At 45.9% G+C, this 26,048-nt stretch overlaps 1 protein-coding gene across 1 annotated transcript in view; it reads right to left on the reverse strand.

The window, feature by feature from the left end:
• DGLUCY (D-glutamate cyclase) overlaps nucleotides 1-6,228 on the reverse strand; it is a 49,773-nt gene extending 43,545 nt beyond the window's left edge. Inside the window, 2 exon segments of the mRNA XM_079912795.1 lie at nucleotides 1,289-1,442; nucleotides 5,898-6,228. Coding sequence (XP_079768921.1) covers nucleotides 1,289-1,442; nucleotides 5,898-6,000 — 257 coding nt within the window. The 5' untranslated portion in view covers nucleotides 6,001-6,228.
• Nucleotides 6,229-26,048: the final 19,820 nt, after the last annotated feature.

Raw genomic sequence — 26,048 nt, forward strand, 5'->3', positions numbered from 1 at the left:
ATGGGAGGGGCTCGCAAAGGAGCTGACCTCGGACCCAGGTGGGGCTCTGAAGGCCCCTCCCACCCCTGGAGTCCACAAATGATAAGAGAAGAATGTTCCTGGGAACTTTTTCTCTGAGGAGATGGTTGGGGATGACTGGACTGTCGGAGGGGGGTTAGGTACTGAGCCAGGGCCTGGTCACTACAGGCCTGATATCAAGTAAGGTACAAGCCACAGGAAGGCACCAAAGAACTGTATTAAAAAAAAATATTTTATTTATGTACGTATGTATGTATTTGGTTGTGCTGGGTCTTAGGAGCTCCTTAGTTGTGGCATGTGGGCTCCTTAGTTGCGGCATGCATGTGGGATCTAGTTCCCTGACGAGGGATTGAACCCGGGCCCCCTGCATTGGGTGCATGAAATCTTAACCACTGCGCCACCAGTGAAGTCCCTACACCAAAGAACTTTAAATGAGGGAGTCACGTGATCAGATGTAGAAAAAGTCACTCCAGGGGGAGAGAAGATGGGGATGGGTTGGGAGAATAGGAGAGGGAAAGAGTGGGACAAGGAGAACAGTTAAGACATCACAGGATTTTCGGAGAGAGATGTGAGCCTGAGCTAGGGCAGGAGAAATGTGGGCTCCCCAAGTGCTACTATGGAAGCAGAATCAGTAGGGCCATTTATTCCATATGTTGTATTTTAAAAGTCTGGGAGGGCTTCCCTGGTGGCGCAGTGGTTGAGAGTCTGCCTGCCGATGCAGGGGACACGGGTTCGTGACCCGGTCCGGAAAGATCCCACATGCCGCGGAGCGGCTGGGCCTGTGAGCCGTGGCCGCTGAGCCTGCGCGTCCGGAGCCTGTGCTCCGCAACAGGAGAGGCCACAGCAGTGAGAGGCCCGTGTACCGCAAAAAAAAAAAAAAAACAAAAGTCTGGGAGAACATTCATGACAGTATTAACAATGTCTGTCTCTGGATTTAATTGCAGGTGGTTTTATATCCTTCTTAATCCTGTGGAGTCAGGTTTCTAGCTTGGGCAATGAAGTGGACGGATGGCAGTGCCACCTGTCCAGGGCTGGACTTTCTTGGTAGTCCCAAAGATTTTTCCCAGGGCAGAGGCAGGGGCAGGGGACAGGGGTAGGAGTGGACATGCGAAGACGGCAGCCCCTTCCAAAGCAACAGTCATGAGTGAGGCTCCATGCCAGGCACCATGGGGTCCCCCAGGCTGGACAGAGAGGTTCCTGGTGACAGACACACCTGGCTGCAGCATCTGGCCACTCCCAAGCTTTAACCCCGAAAACTCAGGTTTTTTACCTGGTACCTGGGACAGCACCCAGGGCAGGCAACGTCCACTTGCCTGGCTCACTTTGGCCCAGCAGCGGCAGAGGGCCACTGTTGACTTGGCAGAACTTTTCAAAGGCCGGAGCAAGGGACCTGGGCAGGGCCACCACACTGGCTGGCTGGAGCCCTGGGTTTGGTGAGAGAAGGGAAGAATGCAGTCAGTTCCTTCTTGTAGAGGCTTTTTAACTTAACTTTTTGTTGAAGCGTAACATACACACAGAAAAACGCACGTACGTGTACAGCTTGATAACTTTCACAAAATGAACGCATCCATGGAACCGGCAACCTGGTCAAGACACAGAGTGTTACCAGCATCCCAGGACCCCCTATGCCTCTCCTGGTCATCATCCTCCACACGCCCCCGACAGGGATAGCCACTGCCCTGACTTCTAACGCCACAGATTCCTTTTGCCTGTCCTTCGTACATGTTCTTCCTAGAACGGAATCATACGGTATGTGTCTTTTGAGTCTACCTTCCTTCACTCACCAATAGTGGGTTCATTCTCATTGCTCTGTGGTGTATTCATTACTACAGTGCATTTACCTAAAACTATTGCTGATGGATATTTGAATCGCTTCCGGTGTCAGGTTATTACAAATGGTGCCTCCGTGAACCCTTTAGTACATGCATTTTGGGCACACGTGTGCACGGTTCTGTTTGGCACATACCTACGGTTGTAGGAAATATAATTGCTCAGCTTTAGTAGATGCGGCCGAGCAGGTTCCAAAGTGGTTGTGATATTGACCAGGGCTCTTGGCCTTCCCCAATCAATAGAAATTGATAAGAGGTCAATCAAGAAATTCTGGGTTTGGTGATTGGCCCCTTTATTGGGGCCCCTGTGGCCGCAGGAGGGAACGACAATAAGTAACAGGTTCCCTTGCTCGCTTCCCGACGCAGGGTAAGCTGGTTCCTTACATGGGGTGAGGGTAGGGGTGTGTCTAGGGTCTGGGCCGGAGCTGTGGCTTAGGTGTTTTGCCCACCCTTTTGGTGGCGTTGAGTGCAGGGGTCATGCACAGTACCCTGCTTTTGCTCCTGACTCCCTGTTTTTGCTCCCAGCTCTTGAGAAGTGGCAGTTGGGTTTTTCGGTCTTTTTGTTATCTTTTGTCCAGAATGTGCCCCAACTGCGCATGCACACAGTTATTTTTAGTCTTTGCATTTTGTAGCTCGAGGAGACGTTCGTCCAGGTGCAAGCGTTGCAGCACTGCAGCAAACGGTCCCAGGTCCCAGCCGATCCCAGTTGTACCGATTTATACTCCCACCAGGGGGCGCGTGAGTTCCTGGTTGCTTCATACCCGCTTCAACGCTTGGTGTTGCCTCTGCCTTTTTCATCCCAGCCTTTCCAGTGGCATCGAACTGTGGTTTTGATTTGCATCCCCCGATGAGTAATGCAGATGAGTGCCTTTTTGTTTGCTTTATTGGCAATTTGGGTATCCTTTTTGGGCAAGAGACCGTTCACTTCTTTTGTCTGGGCAGGTTCTTAACTGGGCAGGCTCAGAATCCTCGACTCTCCTCCAAAGAGATAGTTTTACTGGAGTTTTAGAGGAAGACCCCCATGTGCACGCCACAGTCTCCCCCGGGGGGCAACCAGCCCACCTCTGGAATGGGAAGTCCTTTGGCTTTGGAGGCAAGCAAACCCGAGTTTGAATCCTGATTCTGCCTCTGGCCACTGCTGTGACCCTGGGCTTGGTTTTCCCATGGATAAGATGGCAGTAATCATACCTACCTCAAAGAGAACTCCTTGAGTCCTTTCCTGTGTGTAAATCACCTAACACACCGGTATTCGGGAAGTAGGGGTTGGAGTTACATTCATTCAGTGAATCTTGTATAGACATTTAAAATTATGGTACAGAAGAAATATTTAAAGATATTAGAAGATATTTGGGATGTACCATTAAAGGTACATTACTAGGTAACAAAATATTATGTTCAGCATATTCTCCTTTTTAAAGGAGATAAGAGAAAGAACTAGAAGGAAACACATCTTCATGTTAATCACGGTTATCTCCACTGACAAGATGGTAGGTGATTTTAATTTTCTCCTTTGTGCTTTCCTCAATATTCTAGAATTTATGCAATAAATAGGTATCTGGAGGAAAACTGTAACTGGAGGAAAAACAAACAAGAAAAGTTATGTTTCAAAAAAAAGGACTGTTTCCTTAAAAAAAAAGATCATCCCAAAGAAAAATATACTCTTTTGGAGAAATAACCTTGGTGACAAATCTCCTAAATGCCGGGTATGCTCTATCAACAAGTGGACATTTCTTTTCTGCAATAATATCTGTCAGCTAGTATTTTCTGAGTGCTTATTATGTACCAGGATCTCTGTGCTAAGTAATTTACATGTGTAATCAATCATCTGTATTTTATACAAGAGGAGAGTAAGGCTCAGAGAGATAGAGTGACTTTCCCAGGGTTACACAGCTGGTATGTGGCACAGCCAGGATTCAAGCCTCAGACAGATGACCCCTGTGTCCCTCTGAGGTCACCACTGGGCTGCGGGCACGGGCCGCCCCGGGATGGGTCCACCATCACCTCCAGCATCTTCCTCCTTGGGCATGGGGTAGTGAAGCAGATGTGACCCTCTGCAGGGAAAGTCTGGGACTGGCTCCTGCTCTAACTGCCTGGAACTCATTACCTCAAACCCTACAGAGCCTGCCAATGCTACAGACTTTGCAAAGGAGGTCAAACTGAACACCCCCCGCTGCTGAAAGCTCAAGGAAGCTGGCTGCACGGCTCAAGCAAGCCCAGCATGCTCCAAAAATAATCTGGAGTGAGGGAAGGGAATTCAGCCAGCCTAGAGGCCGCCCATCCCCTCCCCACACCTTTCTTACCTCCGAAGCCTGTTTCAAGAGCAAACTGGATTAATACCATAAATCACGAGGTATTACGTGCACAAAGCTTCTCTGTTTCCTTTTTAACTAAATGTACTTCAGAAGGCGCTGTGTTTCGGTTTTGCTCATCTCTACTGCTGGTCATAGCAAGTCCCCGCGTCGTCCCCATTAGTAACAGGACATGGGATAGAAGGCTCCGTGGTGCCTTTTTGGAGGGGCGGTGGACACACGAGCTGGGGCTACTCTATGGTCTGCTGTCTCGGGCTCCATCTAAGGTCACGACAGCTTTTTCTTTGTGGCGAGAAATGAAGTGTGTCCTCTGAGTCCTTTTACCCAAAAATCAATGTTTTCATTTTTTTTTAAAAAACTTAATAACAAGAGAAACAAAAAAGAAGAAGCAGCAGCAGAAGCCTTTTAATGTTCCTAATCTGATCTAAAGCCCTGGAAGATGTAGTCCCAAGCTGGAGAGCGCCAGCTGTTCCACAAAATGGACTGCTTTCCTTGTGGAGAATCCACGACAGACAGCAGCTAACGTGGGTCCCGCATCTTATGTACATCAGCTCTGTGGGGAAGATTCCGTGGTTACTTTCAGTAATAGATGAGGCTCAGAGAGGTCACACAGTCTGCCCACGGCAACAGCCAGTAAGGAGCCACCTGTGCCCTTGGCCCCCCAAGGTTCTAGTGAGCAGGGTCGACCTGGTTGAGCTAGGGTTTGCTGGTCCATCATGTGTACGAAGGGTTGTGGTCCACTGTTCCTTGCTGACTCTGTAAAGCACACTTCCCGGTATTCACATCATTAGGAGCCCCCTCCCCCTTGACACTGGCCTGGGCCACATGACTTGCTGTGCTAACGGGACATTAGGAGGTGTGATGCAAGCAGAGGCTTGATATGTGCTTGTGCATTAGGGCTTGTCCTCTTGGAATATCTCCCACGGAGGCCTGAGCTACTCCGTAAAGAAGTTTGGCTTCCACTGCTAGAGGGGCTTCCTAGAGAGAGAAATGAGAGGCTAGTCCCAGTGGTTCCAGCCATCCCAGTGGACCCTCCAGACATGTGAGGAAGAAGCCATCTTGGTTGTCTAGCCCAGTGGACACCCGTGGAGCCCAGCCTCAGGGCAGAATTATGGTTTAAACCACTAAGTTTGGGGTGGTTTGTTAGGCAAGACTAGATAATTGTTGGCCCACAAATAGCGACAGAGGCCGGACGTGTCCATAAACAAGGAAAATTGTCCTGCTTTAGTATTTTAATCTGTGTTGCTGGTGACTCCACCAGAACCAGAAAAGTCTTTCCCGTCGTGAAATTTTGCTGGGATTCAGGTCAGTGACAATTTGGATATCTGTTTTCTCTTGCAGGACCTTTTAGAGCCTTGGGCGTCACTCCCGGGATGTAGTAGGGAGATGGGTGCCACCAGTCCAAGGAGGGAGACTTGGTCTGAATCAAAAGCAGATTAAAATGCGGCGTAACATGGGGGCACTTTTCCCAGAAGGGAAAACCTTTCCATCACCGGAGGTCGTTGGCGGTTCTGCCTATGGAGCTGTGGAGACCAAGCAGAGCTGGTTGGTGATAGCCTTCGCACCTGAGTCTGGTCCAAGGTGCCCGCTCCTTCTGGGAAGTTAATTAGTGAGCAGCGAGAATCTCCTTCTGCTCTGACTTGCCGTCTCCTGTGCAGAAGCTAGGCGTCTCAGGAGTTCCTGGGCCCTACGTGGCTGGTATTTCCAGGGAATATTTTTTTAACATCTTAGCACCACTCACCCCTAGCCATGCTGGACATGTTTCTGAGGTTTGGTTTCTTCTGTAGAATCAAACTCCTCACACCAGAGGGAAGGCGGGACTTCAGGGGGAGTGGGAAGGTCATCCTGGATGGGCCACAGAGGATCCGGGTTATGGGACAGGGAGGGACAGATGAGAAAGCACAGCTCCCTGGAAGGCAGCAGATGCAGCATCAGGACTGCCTCCCGACCTGCCCAGGGCTGCTCCTGGCCCTGTCCTGGGGTGGTTGTTATTTGGAGCAAGTTCTCGCCCAGCCCCATCCCCTTCATGTCTCAGTTTCTAATGAGAAATTCCTGACACTTCAAGATGCTCTTTCTCTGGCCTGGAATGTCCTCCCTGCCTCCCTCCCAGAAGGCCTTTCCATGCCTCAGAACTGGTTCAGAATCTTCTACCTCCAAGATGTATCCAACAGGCTCGTGCTGGCTGGCGCTGAGCTGCCTTGCCCCCAAAGCATTCTTTGAGCCACTGATTTGGGCCTGGAGTTGCAGTCAGCCTGATGTTCTACTTGACCCTGAACCCCCTTTCTCTCTCCCAGAGAGACCCCGAGTGCCTGGAGGGTACGTCCATAACTTAGGGCTCTTCCTCAGCCCCCAGAGCACTTATCACAGCCTAAGCACGTAGCACACACCAAACCTACTTACGAGTAAGTGAAGAAACGAATGCATACCACGTGAGCTCACAAAGGAATTAATAGGCTAGATTTTCTGTCTACGTATGACTTCTGTTATTTAGATTTAGGACCTAGAAGGTAGAGATTTTATGTTTTCTTCTTTATATCCCCTCCTCTCACCACTACTATAGGCACAGTGTCTTATACAGATTTTTGGTGAATGAATAAAAACTGTAAATTTTAAAATATAGAGATAGTCTCAAAGCTCTAGGAAAATATGCTCAAAAAGTAATCCTATAAATTGACTTCTTATACTCTAGAAAGAGAGGCATCAACATGTCAGCAAAATCTAGGGCTAGATAGCCACGTTGTGTTGGCCTCCAAGGCACAGCCCATGTCCTCCTCATCTAAATATACCACGTGCCTAGCATAGTGCCTGACATGAAAGTGGGAGTTCATACGTGTCTGTTGAATGACTGACTGCAGGCTGGTTGAAAGCAGGATTCAAGGGCAGTGTCCATAGCGAAGGTTCTGGACAAGCCTGATTTTCCACAGTTCTTTCTATCTACAGAGACGAGCCCAATGGAATTCCAATTCACCAATGTGTGTTTTCAACTCTCATCTCCCAGACAGAAGATCATGTAAACCTCATGGCTATTTTCATGAAGAATTTGAGATTGTATAAAATCTCTAACACAAAAAATATAAAGATACTGTCCTGGAAGGGGTAGAGATACATTTGAAACTGACTGCAGGTGCTTTCATAGGTGCAGGAACAAAGGGCCGTGGAGGCACAGAGGAGAGGACAGTCGGTTCCCATGGGCTGGGGTAGGGGTGCCGGGAGGGTCAGGTGAGATTGGATTCCATACCCCAGCTGAAGATACTGAGGCTTAAAGCAGCTGCTTTGGCAGGTCAAGCCTGTGCTTGCCTGCCAGACTGAGCAAGCCCCCGCTGGGCCTGGCAAGCCTGTCCTTTTAGCCCAGCATCCAAGGTACCAGCTAATGTCCTGGATGTCTGTGGCTCCCTTGAGGTTTGTGGAGGGCTTAGCACCTCAGCCAGGCATTCAGCAAAGTTTGAAGAGAGAACCACTCCATAACCATGTGGGTCAGTGGCCAGAGCCCTCTGATAACTGACCTCACTTCACATCCGGAGGAGAGAGTGGAGTTTACCCCGAACCCGACGAAATGCGACACCCCACAGGTATCTGTGGGCCCTCGCTCCCCATTATTGCTCTATAAGGCAGCAGATGCAAGCTGGGTGCTGTTTTGCAAATAAATTGTAGCCAGAAGACCCAAATCTGAGGGTAATTGCCTTTTCTTTCCTTTATTTATTGTTTTAATATAAATGTAAGTGGATCTAGGTAATTCCTATAATAATGTTACTTCCCTAGCCTGGAGATAGTTGAGTGTAGGTAGAAATCCTGCCCTGTGCAATGCATGCGGGGAGCGTGCCAGGCACTTAATGTCACTGGCTGTGCACGCTGGGAGGGAAAGAAGGTCGAGGACCCCCACTCAACAGGGTCGTTCCCTTGAAGGCAGGGGCCAAACAGAGCGTGAAGTACATGTTCATTGGCTCCTGCCAAAGAAATGCCCTCAGTAACCAACCAGAGCAAGTCAGTCATAAAATAAATGACAGGGAGAGCACTGTGGGCCAGGCACTGTGCTGGGCCCTTCACCCTCATTGGTTTACAACCACTGGCTCCCCACCACTGCCCCACAAAGAAGACATTCCCACTATAGGCAAGGAAACTGGGGCTCAGGGAAGTCAAAGAGGTTCCATAAATAGGAAGTAGCAGAGCCCAAATTCAAAAGCAAGTCTAAGTTCATGCTTGCTTGATCAATACCTATTTATCTATGGATATTTTCTATGTATCTATGTATCCATCCAACCTTACATCCACCCACCCACCCATCCATCATCTATCCTGTGGTGCTAATAGGAATCACATCCTCAGGAACATCAGAGGCCTTGTCCCTTTCCCCACAAGGTGATTCTGGGGCCAGGGTTCAAACATGTTTCTTTGTGGACTGATCCCTGGACTCAGGCTTCTCAGGGCCTCCGTGAACTCACTGCTGAGTGGCCCAGGTGTTGCGTTGTCCTGCTAGGTCTTACTCTAGAAGTAAGGTCAGATGGGATCCAGTCAGTAAGACTTGGTCAGACTCCAAAAAGCCACCTTTCTGCTGTGAGGTCTCTCTTTTCTCCTTAGAGAATAACAAACTATCAAACCCACAGATATCATTCCCCAGTATCGAATATGCCAGAGAGGAGGACCCATGGCCAATCAATTCCTTAGCAGGATCTGAAACACCCAAAGCCTCAGTGTAAACATATCTTATCTGTGCCTGTCACAGATGACTGAAATTCTACCATTAGAAAGTCATTCCTCTGCTTTACCCAAGCAATCCAATTCTGGGAATATAACCTCCAGATGTGTTCAAAAGTGGATGAGATAATGCCAGCACAGAGGCAGCACTGTTTATAATAGAAACAATTTAGAAACAACCTAATAGAGGCTGCTTAAATACATGGAGGACTGGTTAAGTAGAGGAGAAGCTAAACTATGGTACATCCCTACCGTCCATCTAAACCATACATAGATGATATGTAACCATTAAAAGAATAAGCCTACTCTATACGCCTCAAATGCAAAAACTCCCAAAGATGTAAAGTGAACAAGGCAAGGTGAAGACTTCTGTATTGAATAACACACAACCGATCAGTTCAAATGCACAGAGACCTGCTCTGGAAGGATGGAGAAGAGCTTGGCACCAGTGATGGCTGTAGAGAGGGAAACTGAGCAGATGGGGGCTTGATCAGGAGCAGTGGCTGCTACACGATTTTATGTGAATGGTACCCTCTGGAGTTGTGCCACAGGGTGACCCTGGTGAAAGAGGGACTCTCTGCAACTTTGAATAGCACAACATGTAAGTATTACCTAATAAAAAAATGGAATTTAATTTAAACATACATTAGGAAGGTAGAATCAGGTCATTATGATAAAATAAGTTACTCCTTATACTTCTGAGGATCTGGGTCACTTGGTTTTCACTCTTTCAGGAAATATTTATTTAGTCCCAACCGTGTGGGGTATGCTGAGTATACGGAGGTGAGTAAAACAGATCCTATTCCCGTTCGAGAGGCGTGGATGCCTGGGAGTGTGAACACCACAGTGATAATAACAACAGCTGTCATTCACCAAGTGCTTGCTCGATGCCCAGGGTCCAGGCACCATCCACCACCCATCCATGCAACAGGCACTGTGGTCCAGAGCACAGTTTTGGGGCAAACTGTCTGAATTCTAAGCGTGCCTCTACACTTAAGAGGGAATCATTAACTGCTCTGTGCCTATTTTCTCACCTGTAAACAGGGGCTAATAACCGTTTGCTCCTCATTGAGTTGTGGTGAGGATTTTAGCGACGCTTGTGAGGTTCTTAGAACAATTCCTGGCCGGGCCCACAGGTAGCAAGGTGCAAGCACTGTGTATGTTTATTCCTCCTCGCCCAGCTGAGCGTGCTGCAGATACAGTGGGAATGAGACAGACACAGCCCACGCACACAGAGGGCTTACCATCCCCCAGAGACAGACATTAAACACGTAATTACCATTGTGTCGTCTCCCAGGGAGAGACAGAAAAATAAATAGGTAACTATAACTGCATGTGCTGAGCGCTCCTGGGCCACATGGACTGCAGGTGGAGGAGAAAAAGGGGCTGAGTCTAGAACGAAAAGTAGGGGTCAGACTAGCAGAAGTGTGGGGAGAGAGGGTGCTCTAGGCCAGGGCACAGCACGAGCGAGGGCAAGGAGGTACGTGCAGGGAACCAGCTTCCGGTGCCGTTGGAGTATACACTGCACGGGAGGAGGTGAACGGAGCAGGGGCTGGGAGGGTAAGCAGAGGCCAGCTCCCGAAGGAATTTGGATTTGTCCCCAGAGCAATGGGAAATCACGAAGGTTTTCAGCAATAGAGTGACTTGGTAAGATGTGCCCTTTATGAAGATGGCTCTGGCTACGGGTAGCAGACGGACTGCAGGGCAGGCAAAGCAGGAAGCTGGCAGATGAGATAGGAGGCCAGGCCAGAGAGATGAGCATCTAGAAAGCCTCCCTCCCAAAAAAGAACCTGGCAGGAGAGAGGCTGCCTTAACCCTTCATGTGCCCTGCTGGACCAGCCAGTGCTCAGCGGAAGTTGCTCCTGTGAAGTGGGACCACGGGATCACACACACACAAGGGAGCAGGTTTTCTGTTTCCCTTCAGTTCTGCCAGGACAGGCCTTTTGGTCTGTTTTACTCCTTGCAGTATCTCCAGCACCTGTAACAACGCCTGGCACATGGAAGACACCCAATAAGTGTCCTCTGTCGGAGAGGCGGGGGATGGGCAGAGCAAATAGGATGTATCAGTACAAAGGCAACCAAGACGAGGCAGCCAGGGAGGCAGGAGATGTGGCTCAGCAGCCAAAGAAGCAAGTGTCTTAAAGAACAATTTGTGATCACGGAGGTCAAGGAGGATAAAGCCCAACAGGCGTCCGTCAGATCTTGTAACTCACGCTCTCTCTCCCTCACTACCATGAGGAAGCCGTCACAGCTCTGTCGGCCAGCAAGCCCGGGAGGCATCACATATGTACGTACACAGATCATACTTAGGACCTGACCTTGAGGGGTGCAAAAAATAGTAGAAGACACAGCCCATTTCCTTGATATTCCCAGTCTAGCCAGGAAGATCTCATTATTCACTACAAGGCAGTTCACAGTGTTACAAAACTCCATTTCTGGTTTCTGTAGCTGTCCCTGGATCACCTCCCCAGAGTCCTATAATTTGATAACGGAAGCATGGAATTAAGTAGGTGTACAGACCTTGTCTTCACTCATTAATTTTTGTGGTGGGAGTTGCTCAATGTTTGCCAAGAAGGTTGCTGGTGGCAGCCTAAACACAACTGCGAATTTGCAAAGTAGATGTGGCTGTAAGGAAGACGGCATCCTGGCTGTATAAATATTTCATAAAATTTTTTCATTACAATAACAGAGACAAAAGATTGGGAAAATGCTGGCAGTCATGATTAGAATTGTCTATGTAATAGGTCAGACACAAGTGTTCCCAATATGCAAAGGATTGTTAGCAATACAATTACTTTCAACCAAAGTCAGTGGTGGTCCCTTCCACTTCCTCTTCCTAAACAATTTGGTCCTAAAGTCATTAGGTGGAGTGGAGAGGTAGGAGTCCATGGCGGGGATGGAGGGCAGGAAGCCATGAAGGCCCAAGGTGGGGGTCAGGGCCAAGTAATGAGGAGGACATCCCCAGGGAGGGTGGCCTGGCCTGTGGTGTCACAGCCCGATCAGGGTAAGGGGGGATTCTTCAGAGTGCTGGGGAATGGCAGCCTGGCAAATGGTATCAGAGGGTAAGGAGTGTATCTGTGTATGTGTGTGTTTGCAGAGAAACATATATTCCTTAGCCCTGCCTGGGAGCAGCAACATCTCAATAGGAATGAGCACATCTACTGCCCAGATCTTGGATTCTAAATACCATTTTCCATTAAAATGAATTAAGACTCCTTGGAGAAGAGGCTGATTTCCAGAACTGAGGCAAGAACAGAAGATAAGCCTTGAACATCTTGTCATGCCAGAAAGCACATGGATGTGCTCAAAGAATGATGGGCCCATACAGAAAGGACACAGATCGAAGGGGCTCTCACTGGTCAAGCTGGGGCCAAGGTGCACTTTAAATAATGATGGGAATGGAGTATAACTCACTAATACAGGAATCCATAAGTCTATACGGATATAAAAAATAATTAAAGTTGATGAGGCATGTGATATTTACCTAGTTTCAAAGTACCTCCCCAGGGACTTCCCTGGTGGTCCAGTGGGTAAGACTCCTTGCTCCCAATGCAGGAGGCCCAGGTTCAATCCCTGGCTGGGGAACTAGATCCCACATGCATGCCGCAACTAAGAGTCTACATGACGCAACTAAAAGATCCTGCATGCTGCAATGAAGATCCCGTGTGCCACAACTAAGACCCAGTGCAGCCTAAATAAATAAATAAAGTACCTCCCCATAAAATACCTATTAATCAGAAAGGAGGAAAAGACTAACTTTATAGTGGTGAAACCTGGTAGACACCACCTTAATCATGGGATCAAAGTGCACATCATTAGTATAGAAACAAATCACAATGGTGAACCCCTTGGCAGGGGGCAAGAAGAGCACAGTGTCACTGCTGTGATTTTTCTGCCAGAACTGCATCACCTGAATCTGACCATGAGGAAACCTTAGACAGACATTCTACAAAGTCTGTGATCTTCAAAAGTGTCAAGGTCATAAAAGACATCCGTACATGCCAGAGTGGTTCTGAGCTGGACCCTGTTGTGATAAAAGACACTATTGCGATGCTTGGCAAACCTTGGACAGAGTCTGAGCATTCCATGGTGGTTATGAATCTGTGTCAGATTTCTGGTGTTGGTGGTTGGATTGTGGTGAGGTAAGAAAGTGTCTTTGTTTATAGAAAAACACAGGAAAGTATGGGAAAATGATGAGGATCAGGGCATCTTATTCTCAAACAGTTCAAGAAAAAAAGAGGTGTTTTTTTTGTTTTTTAGTACTGCCCTTGCAATTTTTCTGTCACTTTGTGATTGTTTCAAAATTTTAAAATGATAAGAAATAGGGCTTCCCTGGTGGCGCAGTGGTTGAGAGTCCACCTGCCGATGCAGGGGGCACGGGTTCGTGCCCCGGTCCGGGAAGATCCCACATGCCACAGAGCGGCTGGGCCCGTGAGCCATGGCCGCTGAGCCTGCGCGTCCGGAGCCTGTGCTCCGCAACGGGAGAGGCCACAACAGTGAGAGGCCTGCATATCACAAAAAACAAAAACAAAAAAAATGATAAGAAATAGACTATAGAAAAGTTAAATGTTCGATAAAATGTGGTATATACAAACAATGGAATATTATTTAGCCTTTAAAAGGAAGGAAATTCTGTCACATGTGACAGCATGGATGAACTTTGAGGACATTATGCTAAGTGAAATAAGTCAGCCACAAAAGGACAAATACCATATGATTATATTTATATGAGATACTAGAAGAGCCAAACTCATAGAGACAGAAAATATTAATAGCACAATGCTTGCCAAGGGCTGGGGGTGGGGGAATAGGGAGCTAGTGCTTAATGGGGACAGATTTTAAGGTAAGGATGAAGAAGAAGATCTGGAGGCGGATGGTGGTGACGGCTGCACAACAATGTGTGTGTATTCAATGCCACTGGATCGTACACTTAAAACTGGTTAGCGTGGTAAATTTTGTGTTGTACATATTTTCCCATGATAAAAATTTTAAATTAAAATTAAAAAAGGAAACTGTGATTGTTAAGGTGCATTCACATTAAATGTTTAGTTACAAACTGTTGGGAAAAGTGACACAAGGGTTTGTGTGTCTCTTGAATTAAATATCAACTATTCTCTAACTCAGGCTTCCTGTTCCAACTCCATGGAAAGGAGCTTATCTACGAAAGGAAGGTTTCTTTGTTTATGCTTCACATGGCCAAACATTAACTTTATGACTCTATGAAAATCTGGGAAAACTCTGTCTGCCAAACATAACTGTGAATGTCCATTCTTAGAGAGTTATAGAAGATTTGTTCTTCAAAGCAAATCTGCTTTTAGTTACTAGGCCAAATAAAGCAATCCAACCAAGTGGCAAAACTCCAAGGTATGACAGTGCTATGGGCAAGAAAGGCAAGCCCTCTGTTTCATAGTTTGCTTCGCCTGTAAAACTAGAGCACACGTGTTTGCTTATTTAATTCAGAGGCTCTGCAATGCTTGGTCACACCAAATTCCTGTAACCACAAAACACGATATACAGAACCCAGATGCAGGTTACGTGTATGATGCTACGAACAGTAAATGTGGAGTGACATGGTTTCACGGATGAGTCCTAGGGACAAACCAGGAAGTTGCTTTAATGTCTGGCTACGCTTCTACTGCGCAGCTCCACCAATGGCATGACCTACAGGCCTACTTCAAGGTCACTGTGAGCACCACTCGCTAGTTGGAGGGGCGGGAGACTCCATGCATTTCCACTGCTGGGACAGGGCTGGCCGTGTGGTAATGACCTGACACACCACCTGCATACACAGAAGATATGCTGAGCTAAACAGCAAAGCACCTCGACTCTTTGGGGCTCAGTGTCTTCATGTCAAATGCCAGATATGCCAGGATAGACTTACTTTTAGCGCCTTCCAATGCTATGATTTTCACAATCTGTAACTACCTGGGCAATAATTCATGAGTTGATGGTGGTATGGATTATTAATTGTTTTAAAACAAACTCCTTTGTTAAGGGTATGTGTGTATGTGTTTCTTTAATTGAGAGTAAAATTAACTTCAATTGGTCAATGCTTAGAATTACTGGTCTGAGGACCATACTTTAGTCCAGAATTATACTTCCGCTGCCCTGAAGGACGTATGCCATCTGATGGTATAAATGTATGGAAACAAGTATATGTAATAGAGCCCCACTGCAGAAGGAAATATGATGGAACAGATATTATAACATATGTCCTTTCAACGTAACCCTCTTATGCCAGGCCTAATATAAGACAGTTAGGTTTAAAGGGCGTGTGTACACATGGGTTCTATTTCAGAAGACGTGTAATTGGTCTAAATCCAAATAAAAACAAGCTAAGCTCCACCAGGATCATTTACATACATCTACAGACAGCGATGCTGAGATGGTTATATAAATGCTATGGGACAGCTCGAGCAGTTGTTTCAAAGGGTCTTTCAGTGCATTAACGCTGCATCCGGAAGCAGCTGTGAGGCTGGGCCTGAGTCTGCACTGTCCGAGGTTCACAGACTGAAAGCACGACCTCAGACGTGATTGATGATGCCCCTTCCTGCTCTGCTTTCAGGTCGAGATCCTCTGAGATTTCATTTTATGAGTGTTCCTGGTTACCAAATGTCTGGGACTCAATCCCAGTGGTAAAAGCTCTTTATTACCATTGCATAAAAGCAGTGACAGTTCCACATCTAGTCAGGATGGGGACAGGGTGTTCCCAGCAGTGGGGACAGGAACGCTGGCAGTGTTAGAGGCCACTTTTGGCCCGCATGGGCAAGGCCAAAGCTCCCTAAGACAGTGTCTGGTATGACTCAGAGAGCAGCTCCATGGGTGCCCTCGGAGGGAGGGTGTGCTATCAGGGACCTTGGACAAACTTGGTGAGAAAGTTGGAAGCCTCGAGGGGCCATCCTAAAGCAGTGTCACGTGGTTGACTGGAGCCGGGCCCTTCGGGGAGCCTGCTGTGCGCTGCAGCCAGAGCACAGCAGAACCCTGGGCTCTTCCCAGGGCTCGGTGCATTTCCATGGGAACGGCTGGCTCGGCAGCCCCGCGCTGGGCGGTGCTCCATCTATTTCTATGGTACCTGTCACCATGGCACCTACTTGCTCTGAAAAACACAGGCTAAAAACAGAACACAAGGAAAAGGGGGGCAATCCACTTCCCTGCAGTCACCTTCTCCCGCAGCTGCTGTTACACCTTCTGATTGCTCACGTGGACCTTGCTCATTCCCAGTTTCCATGTTTTTGTTGTAGTTGGCCTTAAAAAATAAAAGGCTTACTATCAGCACCAGCATCATCTTGGGGGTGATGTGTCCCGAGGCTCCGGGAAGTCTGCACTCTACTTGCTGCAGATAGAAAATTCCTGGGGCGGAGGGAGCCCGCACGGGAAGTGACTCCTCTGGGGCTTGTTCAGGTATTGGGGGAGGGGGGAAGAAGTGGAGAGTAGGGGAGAGGGATGGTGACATCAGTGAACACAGGTGCCCCAAGAAAGGATCTGTGCTTATTCCAACAAAGTGGATCAGACGCTCTCCAGGGAGCACGTGACGTTCTCTTTGGGGAGGGATCCACAAGGCCAAACAGCTTCACTGAAGGTTTTCCCTAAGTTCAAGGTCACCCTTCACAGCAGAGCACTTAATCCAGTCTCTGGAGTCAGACAGAACTTGAGTTCAAATTCCAACTCAGTCACCTGCCAGCCACGTGAGATCGGTGGGCAACCTCCCAGAGGTTAACGTACTCATCTGTAAAATGGGGATGAGAAGACACACCCACAGGCACAAGCCGCTTGCTGTGACCTCAGCTGTCATGGCCGTTCCTTGGTTTGCTCATCTAGGAAAATTTGTGATGTTCGAGCAGACACTGTACATAGAGCAGCGAGCAGAGCACTCACAGCTGCCGGAGGGGAGGGTGTGAGGAGGACAGTTATGACTTCCGGAGACAGTTATGACTTCCGGAAAGGAAGCTCAGCAGCCCCTCTGCCCCCGGTTCTCCTGGGCCTGACTTCCCGTCCTCGGTCCGGTGGGGAAGGTACAGAGTCCCTGTTCATGAGTAGCCCCCCGCCTCCAGACTCCCACATTCAGTAGGGTCCTCGGGCACAACCAGTGTAGCCGAGGACAAGCTTGTGCTCTGAGGCAGGTGTCACCATGCAAAAGGGTCATCAGCCCAGGCGCTGCTGTGATACAGGACAGCGGAATTCTCAGGAACTGGAGAAAATCCCAGCCTGGTGCCCTGCTGTGGGCTTGGGAGTCAAGCAGCCTTGGGGACTCCAGGTTCCCCACTGCCATCTCTTAGCTGAGTGACTCAGGACAGGTCACTTCCCTTCCCTTTCCCATCTGCGAATGCTGTAAAGCCTCCTGTCCCAGAGGGAGGTTGGGAGCATTATTAAAGGAGAAAACACAGGAAACTCCTCTACCCAGAGTTAGCATGTAGTGGGCTCCCTCTCTTCTAATCCCAACACTGAACGTTTTCAGGTGGAGTGAATACTCTGTTTCATGAGTAAAGGATCAGCCTTTATAATAGAAGGAAACAGGCTCGTTTCCTGAATTTGCTGGTGGTGCCAGGATACGCTACAGTAAAACTCCCAGGCTCACACAAGGCCCCAGGCCCCAGAGGCTGGCATGGCCTCCTGCAGGGCCCCCACTTCCCTCTCAAATGCTCCATTTCTCACAAATCCCTCTGGAGAATGCACTGCTCCCCGCAACAAGTCTGTGGGTTCACTCTATCCACAGCTCCCTCGATCCTTTTTACTTTATAAAAGCAATTTCCCTGTGGAGGGCATTGCGTCTCTCCCTGCCAAATCCCACCTCTCAACAGTGCCCAATTTCCATTTGAGGAGCCATGTACTTCCAAGGAACTGGTCCCTACTGCAAGGCTCTAGGGATGGAACATGTGACCTAAGCTGAGCCAATCACATAATCCCAACCTCCTGTGTGCAGGGATTGGTTCATGTGGTCTAGATTGGTCCAATCAGAATGGCTCTTGGGACTCTTCTTGAGAATGGAGGACAGAAGGTCCTCAGGGGCTGTAGATGCGAGGCTTGGACTGTTTCTCCAGTCACTTGACTATCATAAGTAAAGTCAGACTCTAGGTAAAACTGCACATGAAGAGTACCAACAAAAGCACTGCCAAGAACTATAGCTGCAACCGTGATGATATTATCAACACCTAGAGCATCTCAAACTTGCCCTATCTCTGAATTTCTTAGTTCTATGAGTCAATCAATTCCACTTGTGTTTAAACCAATTTCAGTTGGATTTTCTATAACATGAGGATAAAAAGCACCTGGAACATTACTTCCTCTCTCTAGTTTCAGGGCCTTCACCTCATTCAGAGCTCAATTCCAAAGTCAGATCTTGAAGGAAGTCCACCTAATTCTATTTCCTCCTTTATCTCCAGACCCTGTGTACTGTTTATTAAGTATTGACCGTATATGTGCCCCTAACAGTAAAATCCTTTGAGATTGGTAGTGTCTCCATTTTTCCAGAGAGGACACTGAGGTCCAAAAGGGTGTGAAATCATTTTCTCCAAGGCTACACATCCAGGAGTGAGTAAGATCCCAACTAGAAATGAGAACCCTGTATGATATGTAAACTATGAATAAGTTCTGAGTTTTTTTTCTAAATATTCAATTCTTTCAATACCCCAGTTAGATTACAAAGGTCTTAAGTCCAAGGCTATTTTTTCTTCCTATTTTGACCATCCATTGTAGTTACTTGAGAAGTGTTCGTTACCAAATGGTCAAGGGAACCTCCTGCAGCCTGGAACACACCTGACTCAGGCCTGACAATGCCCGGAGGTCTGCCGAGTACTTTAAAAAGTATCAGGCACTGGGCTAAGTGCTTTACATACGGAATCTCAATTTAAAAAAAAAGGTTCATTGTATTAATGTTATTCTTGGACCCAAGGGTGAGTGGCCTTTCGCCAAGGCCTGTGAGTGGAACCTGTTTAGATTGGAAGTAGAGGATCTATTTTGAGGGATAAACACAGAGGGCAGTGGTGCCTTACAGTGGCACGTGGCTAGGTGAAAAGGACAGGACTATGGGTTTGATTCCTGGTTCTACTTCTTGCTATCTGAGTGGCGTTGGGCAAGTTACTTTGAGTTTTGTGCTTCTGTTTTCTCATTTGTCAAATGAAGATACTGATATAATCCCAACACCTCGCTGGGCTGTTGGCAGATTAAATCATATCAGTCAAACACCCAGCAAAATTCCTTGCATAGTTTTTCTCTTTCCCCCACTATATTTCTTCTTCACTGGGCACTAACTAGTGGCTGGCCCTCATAGCCATGTGTACCCCCAACCTCTGCTCTGTGGATGGTGTCCAACCCCACCCAGGATCCAAAGAGATATAGAAGTTCAAGAAAACACTGGCCACGAGGTGGGGAGAAGTTTCCATCCCATTCCTTGCCAAACATAGATTTGCTGCTAGAAAACCAGGGCATGCCCAGGAATGGTTGTAGCCCAGGCTGCTTTGTTCCATTGCAAATTCATTGTGTTTAGATTATAACTAAGCCTTTTTCCTTTCGTCTCTGCCTAGTGAGCCATGGACAGTTCCAGATCTGACAGGCTGAGTACCAGGTCTGACTTATTAAAGAAAGGAAAGGGGATTTGCTGGGCAGCTCAGTACACATTTTCAATGAAGATGTGCAATCGTTCCTCAGAAGAGCCAGGCTTCCCTTAGCTGCTGAGTGTTATCACATAACCAGTTGATTACTTGCTCAGGGCTGCTTGTTAGCAAAGGTGACTGTTACACCTCTTTAGGTAAACCTGATAGAGCAGCACTTCTCTGGGGTTTAGTTGAGGGACAGGAAGAGATAAGATTCCTTTACATTTTATCACTTCTTCTAATCTCTTTTACCCAAAGAATGTGGGTAGGCCCAGCATTTTGTTTCACCCAAGAAGGAAGCTTCTGGTGTTGAATAGTTAGATCCTTCTGCTGGAAGCAGTTCAGTTTCTATTTATGGGAGGCAGTGTTCTCAAAGTGTAGATCTCCGGGACACCCGCAGCAGAACCCTGGAGTGCATGCAAATGTCTGGCTCCATAGATTCCCACTGAATTAGACCCAGTATGAAAGACTGAGAACCTTAAGTAGCAGTTAAGAACATGGGTTTTAGAGTCAGATATATATGGACTAACTCCGAGCTCCAACTCCACTACATATGACCTGTACAGGGTATTTAGCCTCTCTAGGTCTCAATTTCATCACCTGTACAAAGGGAACGCTCAACAGTCAAGGGATATGGAGCTCATGTGGTTGTTATAAGGATGAAATGAAATAACACATATTTAGCAATGCTTGGCATATACGAAACGTTCACTATGTGATAATTCTTCAAAGAGTCTTAGGACCCTACGAGAAATAATAAAATTGGCCATCACAGCCAGTGTTAAGATCCCTGATTGTATTTTCTACTGGAGCAGGTTTTGACAAGTCTACGGACCAGCACCCAGACCTGAAGGTATTATGAGCCATAGGAACTCCACCAGGACTCTCCTCTGAGTCTCAGCAATGGGCCAGCCAGGAGAGGGCAGCAAGAGAGAGCCAGAGACTAACTCTGTAGCTGTTAGAATCACAATGCTTCCAAGTTAGGGGCATTTACTTGGTGTGTCCAGGTTGGTACTAATTTCAAAAGATACTAAGTTTGGTGGATGCAGGTCTGGCAGCGTGGACCATGCGCTGGGTGGGTGTACATTAGTACTGTGGTGGTGGCTGTCTATCTGACTCCTTATTTTCATAGATTATTTACTTTAGGAAACCATACAAGCATCACTAAATTGTAGAAAACAACAAAACTTAATTGTGATGTAAGGTATTGGGAGACAATCTAAACCAAGGGTTGGCAAATGTTTTGGCATAGCCTGTGAGCTAAGAATGGTTTTCATATTTCTTAAGGTCGTTAAAAAGCAGGAGGAGAAATAATAACAGAGTGGTAGTTAACTTCATGCGTCAGCTTGACTGGGTCACAGGGTACCCAGATATTGGGTTACACATTATTTCTGGGTGTGTCTGTGAGGGCGTTTTCAGATGAGATTAGTATCAGCAGACTGAGTAAAGCAGATTGCCCTCCCCAAAGTGAATGGGTGTCACCCAGTCCATTGAGGGCCTGAATAGAGCAAAAAAGCAGAGGAAGGGAGACTTTGCTCTCCCTAACTATTTGAGCTGGGACATTGGTCTTCTCCTGTCCTCTGGCAAGGACTTACACCATCCGTGTTCCTAGTTCTTAGGCCTTTGGACTTGGGCTGGAACCACACCACTGGCTTTCCTGGGTCTCCAGCTTACAGACAGCAGATTGTGGTACTTCTCAGCCTCCATAGTCCCATGAGTCAATTCCATATCTCTATACATCTATGCATATCTTATTGGTTCTGTCTCTCTGGAGAACCATGACTAATACAGAGATGTAAGTATTGCACAAAGCCTAAAATATTTACTATTGTCCTTTGCATAAAAGTTTGTTGAGCCCTCATCAAGCCAACTCAGGAGCTGACTGTTCAGCACATGGTCTGAATATAATTCAACATCATGCTCCATCAAAACACAAATTCTCACGTGCTGTTGGTGTGTTACCAAGTCAGCAAAAACCACCGATCTACTATCCTTATTTAGGCAGCAAACGAAGCTTATCTGGATCAAAGAAACCCTCAGGACCAAAAGAAGACAAGAACAAAACAGGATAAGAAAGTGACAGGCTGATCTAACTCATGAATATAGATGCAAAAATCCCAAACAGAATATTAGCAAACTAAATCCAGCAATGTATCAAAAAAGTTAGTACATCATAACCAAGTTGGGATTATGCCAGGAATGAAAGGTTGGTTTAATATTAGAAAAGTGGTTAATAGAATTCATATTATCAGATTAAAGGCAAAAAATTTACCACCACAATAAAATCAGAAAAAAATTAATAGCATTTAACATCCTATTAAAAATTTTAAAGCTCAGTTCGACCTAGAACTTGATAAAGAACATCTAGCAAGAAAAAAAAAGGACAAAAAACTTACATCATACTTAATGTGAAATGTTGAAAACATTCCCTTTAAGAGCTAAAACAAGGCCTAAGAAGTCCCATTAACACCACATTATACCAGCCTGTGTAGTAAAACAAGGAAAACAAAGCAAATGGAAATGTGTAAGGATTGGAAAGGAAGGGAAAAAACTTGTGATTGTCAGCATGGAAAGCCCAACATTATTTACAAATAAATTATTAAAATTAGTAAGAGAGTTCAGGAAGGTTTCTAGATACAAAATCAATGTGAAAAGTAAATTGTATTTCTATTCACTGGTAACTGCTAAAAAATACAATTTTAAAGATACCACCTATAATAGCATGAATAAATCTCAGATATCCAGAAGTAAATCTAACAAAACATGTGAAAGCCCTTTCTAGAGAAAAACTTTACTGCAAGTTTTAAAAAAATGACATAAACAAATGTTCATGACAGGAAGATGATATTGTGAATATATCATTTCTCTCCAAATTGATGTATATATTCTAGGCAATTCCAATCAAAATCCTAATAAGATTTTTAAAAGGAACTCAACAGCTGATTATTTGGAAGAGCAAAGAGCCAAGAAATGCCAAGTCATATTTAAAGAACAACCAACAAGAGTGTGTGTGTCGGGGGCATTTCCTCTACCAGATATCAAAATGTATTATACCGCCATGGTAATTAAGATTGAAAGAACTCCTACAACCCAGCAACAACAACACCAAAAAATCCAATTAACAAATGGGCAAATGACTTGAATAGACGCTTCTTCAAAGAAGACATACAAATGGCCAAACAAGTACATAAAAAGATACTCAACATCACCGATCATTACAGAAATGCAAATAAAGCCACAATGAGACAACACTTCGTACCCATAAGGGTGGCTATTATTTTAAAAAAAAGAGGAAAAAAACCCCCCGCCAGAAAATAACAAATGTTGACAAGGATGTGGAGAAACTGGAACATCGTGTTCATTGCTGGTGGGAATATAAAATGGTGTAACCTCTGTGAAAACGGTATAATAGTTTCTCAAAAAATTAAACATTGAACTACAGTTCCACTTCTGAATACATACCCAAAAAGAATGAAAAGTGGTATTCCAACAGATATTCGTGTACCTACGTTTACAGCAGCATTATTTACAACAGCCAAAAGGTGGAAGCAATCCAAATGTCTATCAATGGATGAATGGATAAAAAATATGCGGTATACTCATATAATGGAATATTATTTAGCTTTAAAAAGGAATGAAATTCTGATATACGCTGCAATATGAATGAACCTTGAAGACATTATGCTAAGTGCAATAAGCCAGACACAAAAGGACAAATACTTTGTGATTCCACTTATATGAAGTACCTGGAATACTCAAATTCACAAAGCCAAAAGTAGAATGGTGGTTACCAGGGGCTAGACGGAGGGCGGAATGAGGTGGTATCATTCAACAGGGACAGAGTTTCCATTTGGGATGCTGAAAAAGTTCTGGAGATGGTGTGATGGTTATATAATAACGTGAATGCCTGTAATGCCACTGAAGTGTATCCCCAGACATGGTTAAGATGGTAAATTTTCTATTATGTATATTTTACCACAATATAAAAAGATTGAGTGATAGTACGGCAGGAATAAACAAACACATCAGTAGAGCAGTGCAGATTAGCATGACTCAGACGTGACCTGTACACTGGTTACCATCTTTGAATTCCTTGCCACGGGCCCACGATCAGTGCAGAAGTGAACAGTAAGCATTTAGAAACTTCCATAGCAACTTTACAGAGCAAGTTCATGCCCACTGAATCTAATAATAAATAATTGAGGCCTTTATTTTATGCATGTTTTAAATGTTTTTAGTAATTAATTTTCGTTATATCTACAAAAATATTGATCTGCCATGGATTAAGGGAAAAACTGGAGCTCAACACAGAAAATTTGAGAGTTCAGAGGAAAAAAAAAACACACTCGTATATGGAACTTGATTTGTGACAGAGAACATTGCAGACAAGTGAGGGGAAAAGTAAAAATGGAAGTCTATTATCCTATAACAGTTACAAAAATCGAATCCAGGTAGAATAAAGGCTTAAATATGAAAGATTAAGTACTAAATATAAAGGACAAAATAAAAGGTTTTTAGAAGAGAATAAAAAAGAATTATTTTTGTGACCTCAAGTTGGGAAAGTTTTCTTTGACAAGGTAAATTTGACATGAAAATTAAGAGCTTCTGTTCAAAAGTCACCATAAATAAAATGCAAAGGCAATCCCAAACTGCAAGGAGATATCTGAGAGATATCTGAACATATAAAAGCTAACATAGGATTATAATCCAGACCATAGAAAGAGTTCTTATGGATCAACTGTCAAATACCAACAGCTCGTTAGAAAACAGAGGAAAAGACTTAAATGGACATTTCACAGCAGAGGTAAAAAACAGACGGTTTGTAAACATGAGAAGATTCTTCACTTCAATAGTTATCAAATAAATGCAAATTATAACCGTAATGAGACACAGACCATACCTATTGGAATGACAAAAATTAAAGCCGACAGGAATGAGATCAACCAAAATACTACCATCGATTGCTAGCGGAAGTGTAGATTGTTATAATCACCTTGGGAAGATAATTAGCAATATCCAGGAGAGTTGAAGATGTGAGCACACTTGAACCTAGCAATTCCTCTCCTAGGTGTGTACTCTAAAGAGCAGAACAGATGCACGCAATGCGGGATAATCACATACTGGATGATTACACAGCAGTGAAAGGTGAACTGCAGCTACTTGCATCAACACAAAGGAATCTCAAAAACATAATGTTGAATAAAAGAAGTCACAGAGGGCTTCCCTAGTGGCGCAGTGGTTGGGAGTCCGCCTGCCGATGCAGGGGACACGGGTTCGTGCCCCGGTCCGGGAAGATCCCACATGCCGCGGAGTGGGTGGGCCTGTGAGCCATGGCCGCTGGGCCTGCGCGTCCGGAGCCTGTGCTCCGCAACGGGAGAGGCCACAACAGTGAGAGGCCTGCGTACTGAAAAAAAAAAAAAGAAGTCACAGAAGAATATATATTGTATTCTTAAATACAGCATTAAAAATAGGCATCTGTACCCTGACAAACCAAACAATATACTGCTTAGAGATTTAAGTGTATTTGTGTGCGTGTGTGTGCAGGTGTGCGTGCGTGCATGTGTGTGTGTGTGTGTGTGTGTGTGTGTGTGTAGTAAAACTATAAAGAAAATCATGGGATGATGAACACAGAATTCTGTACAGTTTCCATCTGATAGAAGGATACGTGCCTGGGGGGAGCATTCAGATATTTCTAAGAAACTGACACTGTTCTATTTCTTAACTTGGGTGGTGGGGATGCAGGTGTTTGTTTTGCTATTCTTAAGCTGAACATATGGTTTATATGTATGTATGACATATTTCACAATTTTTTAAAAAAATTAAAAGAGAGGATAAAACGTCTCTCGGTGATGGCTAAGAATGCAGAAAGAGGGTCAAATCCCCTGAGGGTGAAGGCAGGCTGCCTGCTCTTGACTAACAGGAAAATGCAAATCAAGAGCCTGCTCAGAGGCCTAGCCCCTCAACACTTATTTTTGTCTCCCCAGCACTTTTTTCCTTTCAGAAACTGCCTTTCCCCCAACCCAGAAGGGCTGTCGTTCATGTGGCACGTCAATGGTGGGTATATGACTCAGGCCAGCTAGAGTATTTCTACTTGTCTGGCCTCAGTGGTTAATACTGGGATGAGCAGAGGTCCCAAGCCAGCCCAATCAGAGCCATGCCTGCCCTTCTGTTGGAGCAATCAAGAAAGAGGTGAGGGCTTCCCTGGTGGCGCAGTGGTTGAGAATCTGCCTGCTAATGCAGGGGACACGGGTTCGAGCCCTGGTCCGGGAAGATCCCACATGCCGCGGAGCCACTGGGCCCGTGAGCCACAACTACTGAGCCTGCGCGTCTGGAGCCTGTGCTCCGCAACAAGAGAGGCCGCGACAGTGAGAGGCCCGTGCACCGCGATGAAGAGTGGCCACCACTTGCCACAACTAGAGAAAGCCCTCGCACAGAAACGAAGACCCAACACAGTCAAAAATAAAAATAAATTAATTAAAAGAAGGCTCAACATTTAAAAAAAAAAAAAAGAAAGAGGTGGGATTTCTATATGTAAATGAATGCATGGTAAGCCTAGACCTCCATGAAAATCAGCCTGAAAATGAAGCCAGCAGAGAGAAAGCAGAAAGGAG

The sequence above is a fragment of the Stenella coeruleoalba genome, assembly GCF_951394435.1.
Source record: "Stenella coeruleoalba genome assembly, chromosome: 2".
Lineage (NCBI taxonomy): Eukaryota > Metazoa > Chordata > Mammalia > Artiodactyla > Delphinidae > Stenella > Stenella coeruleoalba.